The sequence below is a fragment of the Oenanthe melanoleuca genome, chromosome 25 (assembly GCF_029582105.1).
Source record: "Oenanthe melanoleuca isolate GR-GAL-2019-014 chromosome 25, OMel1.0, whole genome shotgun sequence".
Classification (NCBI taxonomy): Eukaryota; Metazoa; Chordata; class Aves; order Passeriformes; family Muscicapidae; genus Oenanthe; species Oenanthe melanoleuca.
This window is the reverse complement of record NC_079358.1, coordinates 8,421,921-8,432,472: the sequence shown is the minus strand read 5'-3', so window position 1 is coordinate 8,432,472 and position 10,552 is coordinate 8,421,921. Positions and strand designations below refer to the sequence as shown.

The 10,552-nt window shown below is 35.4% G+C and overlaps 1 protein-coding gene across 1 annotated transcript in view; it reads left to right on the top strand.

Moving 5' to 3' along the window:
* The window catches only part of ATP13A1 (ATPase 13A1), a 37,578-nt gene that overhangs the window by 844 nt on the left and 26,182 nt on the right, over positions 1-10,552 (top strand). Inside the window, exons 2-8 of the mRNA XM_056510470.1 lie at positions 863-952; positions 2,059-2,249; positions 3,249-3,321; positions 4,989-5,144; positions 6,897-6,966; positions 8,455-8,561; positions 9,537-9,666. Of these exons, the coding sequence (XP_056366445.1) occupies positions 863-952; positions 2,059-2,249; positions 3,249-3,321; positions 4,989-5,144; positions 6,897-6,966; positions 8,455-8,561; positions 9,537-9,666 (817 nt within the window). The remainder of the gene's footprint in view (positions 1-862; positions 953-2,058; positions 2,250-3,248; positions 3,322-4,988; positions 5,145-6,896; positions 6,967-8,454; positions 8,562-9,536; positions 9,667-10,552) is intronic.

Genomic DNA, 10,552 nt, shown 5'->3' with positions numbered 1-10,552 from the left:
TTTGGGGTTTGAGGGATTTGGGGTCTGAGGGGGATTTTTGGAAGATTTGGGATCTGAGGGGGGTTTGGGGTTTAAAGGGGATTTGGGATCTGTGAGGAATTTTTTGGGTTTAAAGGGGATTTGGGGTCTGAGGGGATTTGGGGTTTGAAGGGGATTTGGGGCTGACAGGATTTGAGGCATTGATGTATTAAATATGAAATGACTAATATAGAAACTTGAGTAATTCATTAAAATTGAGATATTCATTAATTTCATTAAAATATTGGGATGTTAAATATGAAAATTGTTGGGTGTTAAATATGAAAAATGTTGGTTATTAAATATAAAATGTGGGATTTTTGAGGGATAAAAATGGGAATTTTAAGGGATAAAAAGGGGAATTTTAAAGGATAAAAAATGGGATTTTAAATGATAAAAAATGGGTTTTTTAAGGGATAAAAAGGGGAATATTGAGAGAGAAAAATGGGAATTTTGAGATATAAAAAATGAGATTTTTGAGGGATAAAAAGGGGATTTTTAAGGGATAAAAATGGAAATTTTGAGAGATAAAAAAGAGGATTTTATAGGATAAAAAGGAGATTTTTGAGGGATAAAAATTAGAATTTGGAGAGATAAAAAAGGGGATTTTAAGGGATAAAAATGGGAATTTTAAGGGATGAAAAATGAGAATTTTAAGGGATAAAAAATGGGATTTTTAAGGGATGAAAAATGGGAATTTTAAGGGATAAAAAATGGGATTTTTAAGGAATAAAAAATAGGATTTTTATGGGATAAAAATGTGATTTTTGAGGGATAAAAATGAGATTTTTTAAGGGATGAAAAATGAGATTTTGAAGGTTTTTTCCTGTTTTTTTCCCCCCAGGAACCCTGTCCCCAAAAAGCCACCCTGGCCAAGGTGGTGCCAACCCCCAACAACGGCTCCGTGGAGCTGGTGCCAATCCTGAGGGAGCAGGTGGGGAAAATCAAATTAATTTGGGAATTATCCATGAAAAATCACATTAATTTGGGAATTCTGGGGGATTTATCCATGAAAATCTGGGAATTCTGGGGGGTTTATCCATGAAAAATCAAATTAATTTGGGAATTCTGGGGGGTTATCCATGAAAATCTTGGAATTCTGGGGGATTTATCTCTAGAAAATCCAATTAATGGGGAAAAATCTGGGAATTCTGGGGGATTTATTAATGAAAACCTGGGAATTGAAAATTTAATTAATGGGGAAAAATCTGGTAATTCCAATGGGATTTATCCATGAAAATTTAATTTATGGGGGAAATTTGGGAATTCTGGGGGAATTATCCATGAAAATTCAAATTAATGGGGGAATTATCCATGAAAATTAAAATTAATGGGGGAAATTTGGGAATTCTGGGGAAATTATCCATGAAAAATCAAATTAATGGGGGGAAAATATGGGAATTCTGGGGATTATCAATGAAAATTCAAATTAATGGGGGGAAATTTGGGAATTCTGGGGGATTATCCATGAAAATCTGGGAATTCTGGGGGATTTATCCATGAAAATCTGGGAATTCTGGGGGTTATACATGAAAAATCAAATTAATTTGGGAATTCTGGGGGATTTATCCATGAAAAATCAAATTTGGGAATTCTGGGGGAATTATCCCTGAAAATCAAATTAATTTGGGAATTCTGGGGGAATTATCCCTGAAAAATCAAATTGGAATTTTGGGATTTTTTTTCCATGAAAAAAATTGAGTTTTGGGGATTTTTTTTCCAGGAAAAAATTGAAATTTGGGGCTTTTTTGCAGGAAAAATTTGGAATTTTGGGAACTTTTTTCCAGGAAAAAATTGGAATTTGGAACTTTTTTCCAGGAAAAAATTGAAATTTGGGAATTTTTTTTCCAGGAAAAAATTGAAATTTTGTGAATTTTTTTCCTGGAAAAATTTGTATTTTGGAATTTTTCTCCAGTAAAAAAAATTGAAATTCCAAAATTTTCACCCCATCCAAGCTGGATATTTTTAAAAATGAAAAATTCCATTTTTTTTTTTTTTTTTAAATTAGTTTTTAAAATTTTTTAAATTTTTTTTTTCCAGGGTGAGGATGGCCAAGAATCTCTGAGCTTTGAATTCCAAAAAATTAAATATTCTTATGAAATCCATGGAAAAAAACAATTCCTGCCTGTGGCTTTCCCTGTGGAAAATAATTTGGGATTTTATCAGAATTCCAGAGGATTCCAGGAGGAGCAGGAAATTCGGGAAGCTGAGAGGAAATTTGGGAATAACAAGTGAGATTTTCTGAATTTTTTGGGGTTTTTTTTAATGGGAAATGAGGTTGGAATATTCCTGGGAAATGTGAAAAAATGTCAGAAATATTTTAAGGAATATTCATAAAAATATTTTAAATATTTCAAGCAAATATTTTAGGTATTCCAGGAAAATATTAATAAAATATTTTAAATATCTCAGGAAAATATATCAAATATTTCTGGGAAATATTTCCAATATTCCTGGAAAATATTAATAAAATATTTTAAATATTCTAGGAAAATGTTCATAAAATATCTTAAATATTGCAGGAAAATATTCATAAATATTTTAAATATTTTAGGCAAATACTAATAAAATATAAAATATTAGTAAAACATTTCTAATATTTCTGGAAAATATTCATAAAATATTTTAAGTATTTCAGGGAAATATTAGTAAAATGTTTCAAATATTTCAGGAAAATATTTTAAATATTCCAGGAAAATATTAAAAAAATATTTTAAATATTCCTGGAAAATATTTCAATTTTCTAAGAATTTTTCCAAGATTTTCCCAGAATATTTTCCAGGGTTTTTCAAGGATTTTCTCGGTATTTTCCCAGAATTTTTCCAATTATTTTTTCAGGATTTTTCCAAGATTTCCCAGGATTTTCCAAGGATTTTTTCCAATTATTTTCCAGGATTTTTCCATGATTTTCCCAAGGATTTTCCAGGGATTTTCTTGGGAATATCCAGAATTTTCCTGGAATTTTTCCAGGGATTTTCCCAGGATTTTTCCATGACTTTTCCAAGACTTTTTCCAGGATTTTCCTGGGATTTTTCCAAGATTTTCCCAAGATTTTCCAGGGTTTTTCAAGGATTTTCTTGGGATTTTTCCAGAATTTTCCCAGGATTTTTCCAGGATTTTCCAAGAATTTTTTCAGGATTTCCTTGGGATTTTCCCAGGTTTTTTCCATGACTTTCCCAAGATTTTCCCAGGATTTTTCCCAGATTTTCCAACGATTTTCCTTTTCCCAGGGCAGAGATGGTGGTGCCAGAATTCCTGGAGCTGTTCAAGGAAAGAGCCACGGCGCCGTTCTTCGTGTTCCAGGTAAAAACTGGGAAAAATCCCCAAATTTGGGAAAAAATGGGAATAAAAAGTGGAAAAAATTCCAAAAAAATTGGGGAAAGTTGGGCATAAAAACTGGGAAAAATCAGGAATAAAACCAGGGAAAAATCCCCCAAAATTTGGGAAAAAGTGGAAAAAAAAACAGGGAATAAAAAGGAGTAAAAACTGGGAAAATCCCTCAAAATTTGGGAAAAAATGGGAATAAAAACTGGGAAAATCCCTCAAAATTTGGGAAAAATGGGAATAAAAACTGGGAAAATCCCTCAAAATTTGGGAAAAAATGGGAATAAAAACTGGGAAAAATCCCCCAAATTTGGGAAAAATCTGGAATAAAAACTAGGAAAAATTCCCCAAAATTTGGGAAAAAATGGGAATAAAAATAGGGAAAAATCAGGGCCTCTCACCTTCCCAAAATTCCCCAAAATTCCCAATTTTTTCCCAGGTGTTCTGTGTGGCCCTGTGGTGCCTGGATGAGTTCTGGTACTACAGTGTCTTCACCCTCTCCATGCTCGTGGGACCTGGGAATTCTGGGCTGGAATTTTGGGAATTCTGGGCTGGAATTTTGGGAATTCTGAGCTGGGATTTCAGGAATCGTGTGTTGAAATTTTCAGAATTCTGGGTCAGAATTTCAGGAATTCTTGGCCCTTTTTCCCTGGAATTTTGGGAATTCTGGCAAGAATTTCTGGAATTCTGGACTGGAATTTTGGGAATTCCGATCTCTTTTTCTTTGGAATTTTGAGAATTCTGGGCTGGATTGGGATGAATTTTGGCTCCTTTTTCTCTGTAATTTTGGGAATTTTGGGTTGGAATTTTGGGAATTCAGAGTCAGAATTTGAGGAGGTCTTTTTCAGGAATTTCAGGGATTCTGGGCCCTTTTTCCGTGGAATTTTGGGCCAAATTTGGGACAATTTTGGCTCCTTTTTCCCTGGAATTTCAGGAATAACTTTGGATCCTTTTCCTCTGGAATTTTGGGAATTCTGGGCTGGAATTCCAGGAATATTTTTGTATTTCCCAGGTGTTCTGTGTGGCCCTGTGGTGCCTGGATGAGTTCTGGTACTACAGTGGAATTTTGGGAATTCTGGGTTAGAATTTCAGGAATTCTGGGCTGGAATTTCAGGAATTCTGGGCCCTTTTTCCCTGGAATTTTGAGGAATTCTGGGCTGGATTGGGATGAACTTTGGCTCCTTTTTCCCTGGAATTTTGAGGAATTCTGGGCTGGATTGGGATGAACTTTGGCTCCTTTTTCTCTGGAATTTTGGGAATTCTGAGCTGGAATTTTGGGAATTCTGGGCTGGAATTTTGGGAATTCTGGTCCCTTTTCTTCTGGGATTTCAGGAATTCTGGGTTTAAATTTTGCGAATTCTGGGCTCGAATTTCAGGAATTCAGAACCGGATTGAAATTTTTTTTTTTTTTTTCCTGGAATTTCAGGAATAACTTTTTTTCTGGAATTTTGGGAATTCTGGTCCTTTTTTCCTGGAATTTCAGGAACAATTTTGGCTCCTTTTCCTTTGGAATTTCAGGAATTCTGGGCTGGAATTTCAGACCCATTTCAATCCCGCCTGGATTTTCCTGCTGCCGTTTCCCCTTTTCCCACCTCTCACCTTCCCAAAATTCCCCAAAATTCCCAAAATTCCCAATTTTTTCCCAGGTGTTCTGTGTGGCCCTGTGGTGCCTGGATGAGTTCTGGTACTACAGTGTCTTCACCCTCTCCATGCTCGTGGCCTTCGAGGCCTCCCTGGTGCAGCAGCAGCTGCGGAACCTCTCGGAGATCCGGAAAATGGGCAACAAACCCTTCATGATCCAGGTGAAAATCGGGAATTTTGGGGGATTTTGGGAATTCTGGGAATGTGGGGAATTGTTAGTATTCAAAATTTGGAGTTTTGTGCTTTTTTCCCCATGATTTTAGCTCAAAAATTGACATTTTTGGGCTTTTTTTTTCCTTTTTATTCTTTTTTTTTCTGCTGGTTTTGTCCCAAAATTTGGATTTTTTGGGAATTTCTGAGAATTCTGGGAATTTTGGGAATGTGGGGAATCATTAATATTTAAAATTTGGATTTTTGTGCTTTTTTCCCCATGATTTTAGCTCAAAAATTGGGATTTTGGGGTTTTTTTACCTTTTTTTCTTTTTTTTTCCGCTGGTTTTGTCCCACAATTTGGGAATTTTGGGAATTCTGGGAATGTGAGGAATCGTTAATATTCAAAATTTGGAGTTTTGGGGTTTTTTCCCCATGATTTTAGCTCAAAAATTGACATTTTGGGCTTTTTTTTCCCCTTTTTTTTTCATTTTTTTCGGGTTTCTTCAACTGGTTTTGTCCCAAAATTTGGATTTTTGGGAATTTTGGGATTTTTGGGAATTTTAGGAATTTGGAGAATTATTAATATTTGAAATTTGGAGTTTTGTGCTTTTTTCCTGGAAGTTTTAGATCAAAAATTGACATTTTTGGCCTTTTTTTCCCTTTTTTTCTTTTTTTTTCCATTTTTTTCTGCTGCTTTTTCCCAAAATTTGGGAATTTTTTGGGAATTTTGGGAATTCTGGGAATTTTGGGAATCATTAATATTCAAAATTTGGAGTTTTGTGCTTTTTTCCCCATGATTTTAGCTCAAAAATTGGGATTTTTGGGCTTTTTTTCCCCAAAATTTGGGAATTTTTTGTGAGTTTTTTCCTGCTGATTTTGTCCCAAAATTCGGAAATTTTTTGCATTTTTTATCCCAAAGTTTGGGAATTTTTTTTTATTTTTTTATCCCAAAATTTGGAAATTTTTTTTTTGGGTTTTTTTCCCCAGAATTTGGGAATTTTTTGGGGGATATTTTTCCCCAAAATTCATGAATTTTTTTGGATTTTTCCAGCTGATTTTGACCCAAAATTTGGGATTTTTTTGGGATTTTTTTCCCCCAAAATTTGGAAATTTTTTGTGGCTTATTTTCCCCAAAATTTTGGAATTTTTTTTATATTTTTTCTCCAAAATTTGTGAATTTTTTGGTTTTTTTCCTGCTGATTTTGACCCAAAATTTGGAATTATTGCATTTTTTATCCCAAAATTTGGGAATTTTTTTTTTGCATTTTTCCCCCAAAATTTGGGATTTTTTTTGGGATATTTTTCCCCAAAATTTGGGATTTTTTTGGGATTTTTGCTGCTAATTTTGACTCAAAATTTGGGAATTATTTTTGGATTTTTTTTTCCCCAAAATTTGGGAATTTTTTGGATTTTTATCCCAAAACTTGGGAATTTTTTTTATTTTTTTCCCCAAGATTTGGGAATTTTTTTGGGATATTTTTCCCCAAAATTTGTGAATTTCTTTGTTTTTTTCCTGCTGATTCTGACCCAAAATTTGAGAATTTTTTTGGATTTTTTTATCCCAAAATTCAAATATTTTTTTGCATTTTTCAACCCAAAATTTGAATTTTTTTTGCTTTTTTTCCCCAAAATTTGGGAATTTTTTTGAGGAATTTGTTTGAGGAATTTTTTTGGGATAATTTTCCCCAAAATTTGTGATTTTTTTTGGTTTTTTTCCTGCTGATTCTGACCCAAAATTTGGGAATTTTTGCCCGTTTCAGGTTTACAGGAACCGGAAGTGGCGCCCGATCCCCAGCGATGAAATCGTGGCCGGTGACGTCGTTTCCATCGGTAAAAATCAGGAATTTTGGGGGAAAATGGACAAAAAATTTGGGAATTTGGGGAAAAATCCCAAAATTGGGGATTTTATGGAAAAGGGGAAGAAAAAATGGGAATTTTTGGGGAAAAATTGGCAAAAAAAATGGGAATTTTTGGAGGAAACATAGCCAAAAAATGGAATTTTTTTGGGAAAAATGTAAAATAAAAAATTAAGATTTTTGGGGGAAATCACAAAACCAGGAATTTTATGGAAAAGTGGAAAAAAAAAAGGGAATTTTTGGAGAAAAAATGGCAAAAAAAAAAGGGAATTTTAATTTAAAAATTGATCAAAAAATGAGAATTTTTAATTAGAAAATGGATCAAAAATTGGGAATTATTTGGGGGGAAATCCCAAAATTGGGAGTTTTATGGAAAAGTGGAAAAAAAATTGGGAATTTTTGGAGAAAAAATGGCAAAAAATGGGAATTTTTAATTCAAAAAATGGTCAAAAAATGAGAATTTTTAATCAGAAAATGGATCAAAAAATGAGAATTTTTTAGGAAAAATGTAAAATAAAAAATTTGGGATTTTTGGGGGAAAATCCCAAAAATGGGAATTTTATGGAAAAGGGGAAAAAAAAACGGGAATTTTTGGAGAAAAAATGGCCAAAAAATGGGAATTTTTGGAGAAAAAATGGTCAAAAACTGGGAATTTTTAATTAGAAAATGGATCAAAAATTGGGAATTTTTTAATTTAAAAATGGTCAAAAAATGGAATTTTTTTGGGAAAAATGTAAAAAAAAATTTGGGATTATTTGGGGGAAAATCCCAAAATTGGGAGTTTTATGGAAAAGTGGAAAAAAATTGGGAATTTTTGGAGAAAAAATGGCAAAAAAAATGGGAATTTTAAATTGAAAAATGGCCAAGAAATGAGAATTTTTTTGGGAAAAATTTAAAAAAAAAATTTGGGATTTATTTGGAAAAATGTCAAAAAAAATTTGGGATTATTTGGCGGAAAATCCCAGAATTGGGAGTTTTATGGAAAAGGGGAAAAAAAAGAGGAATTTTTGGAGAAAAAATGGCCAAAAAATGGGAATTTTGAATTAAAAAATGGATCAAGAAATGGGAATTTTGAGAATTTTTGGGAATTTTTTAGGATATTTTTTAAAAAAATTCCCAAAATTTGGGATTTGCATAAAAAATTCCCTTTAAAATTGGAATTTCTACAGGAAATTGGGATTTTTTTTCATGGAAAAATTGCCAAAAGTTGAGATTTATAATGGCAAAATTCCCTATAAATTCCATAAAAATTCCAAATTTTCCCAAAATTTTCCCAAAATTTTCCCCAAATTTCTCTTTTCTAAACCCTTTTCCTGTGAGAAAAAATGGGCGGAAAAATCCAAAAATTGAGATTTTTGAAGCGGGAAAAACGGAAAAATCGCTTTTTTTGAGTGGGAATTTTTGGGAATTTTTGGGAATTTTTTGGGATTTTTGGGAATTTTGGGAATTCTGCCCCGCCCAGGTCGCTCCCCCCAGGAGAATTTGGTGCCCTGTGACCTCCTCCTGCTCCGGGGTCGCTGCGTGGTGGACGAGGCGATGCTGACGGGGGAGTCGGTGCCTCAGATGAAGGTTTGGGGAGAAAAGGGGGGAAATTGGGGAAAAAATGAAAAATTGGGGAGAAAAATAAGGGGGGAAAAGGGAAAAAATGGGGAAAGTTGGGGGAAAATGGGAAAAAATTGGGGAGAAAAATTAAGGGGGAAAAAGGGAAGAAATGGGGGAAAATTGCGGGAAAATGGGGAAAAATCTGGGGGAAATTGGGGAGAAATTGGAAAGAATTGGGGAGAATTTGGGGGAAGATGGGGGAAATCTGGGGGAAAATGGGGCAAAATGGAAAATGGGGGAAATTTGGAGAAATTTGGGGCAATTTGGGGGAAAAATGGGGAAAATTCTGGGGGGAAATTGGGGGAAATTTGGTGGGAAATTGGGGGAGAATTGGGGGGAAATGGGAAAAATTTGAGGGAAAAATGGGTAAATTGGGGGAAATGTGGAAAAATGGGGAAAAATTGGGGAGAATTTGGGGGAAAAATGGGGGAATTGGGAAAAAAATGGGGGGAAAATGGGGGAAATTTGGGGAGAAATTTGGGGAAAATTCAGTGGAAATGGGAAAATTGGGGGAGAATTGGGGAAAAATGGGAAAAAAATCGGAAAAAGGGGGGAAAAAAATGGTAAAAAAATGGGATAAAAATGGGGAAAAAATAGGGAAAATTTGGGATAAATTGGGATTTGGGAATTCTGGTGGGATTTCACTTTTCCCCCCCCAGGAGCCCGTGGAGGGGCTGAGCCCTGAGCAGCAGCTGCAGCTCTGGGAGTGATGGGATAAAAATGGGATAAAAATGGGAAAAAATTAGGAAAAATGAGGGAAAAAATGGGGGAAAAATGGGGGAAGAATGGGAAAAAGATTGTCGAAAAAATGGGGGGAAAATGGAAAAAAAAAAGTGGAAAAATGGTAAAAAATTGGGGAAAAATGGGGTAAAAATGGGGAAAATTTGGGATAAGATAGAATTTGGGAATTTTGTTTGGTTTTTACTTTTTTCCCCCCCCCAGGAGCCCGTGGAGGGGCTGAGCCCTGAGCGGCAGCTGCAGCTGAGCGAGGACGGGCGGCTCCACGTCCTGTTCGGGGGCACCCGGGTGGTTCAGCACATCCCCCCCCAGAGAGCCTCAGCTGGGCTCAGGCGTGAGTCAGCACCCCAAAAATCCCAAATTCTCACCTTGGAATTCCCAAAATATCAAATTCTCACCTTGGAGTTCCCAAAATTCCCGAATTCCCAGCTCAAAATCCTCACTGGGGCATCTCCTCCGTCCCCGCCTCAGCTGGGCTCAGGTGTGAGTCTGGATCCCAAAATCCTCAATTAGCATCCCAAAATTCCCAAAATATCAAATTTACACACTGAAATTCCAAATTTCCATCCCCAAATTCCCAAAATTCTGAATTCCCAGCCCCAAATTCCCTGGAATTCCCACTCCAAATTCTCAGAAATTCCCAACCCAAAATTCCAAAATTTCCAGGAATTCCCACCTCAAAATTCCCAAATTCCCACCCAAAAAATCCCCCGAAATTCCCAAATTTCCAGTCATTAATTCCCAAAATCCCAAATTCACACCCTGAAATTCCCAATTTTTCAGCTCCAAATTCCCACCCAAAATTCCCAAATTCCCAAGAATTCCCAGCCCCAAATTCCCTGGAATTCCCAAATTTCCACCCAAAAAATTCCCAAATTCCCACCCAGCAAATCCCAAAATTCTTGGGAATTCCCACTCCAAAATTCCCAAATTCCCACCCAGCAAATCTTCTGAAATTCCCAAATTTCCAGCCCCAAATTCCCTGGAATTCCCTCTCCAAAATTTCCAAGTTCCCAGTCCCAAAATCCCAAAATTCCAACCCCAAAATCCTGAAATTCCCAGCCTAAAACCCCCAAATTTCCATCCCAGAATTCCCAAAATCCTGAATTCCCAGCCCCAAATTACCTGGAATTCCCACTCCAAATTCCCAGAAATTCCCAACCCAAAATTCCAAATTTTCCAGGAATTCCCACCCCAAAATTCCCAAATTCCCACCCAAA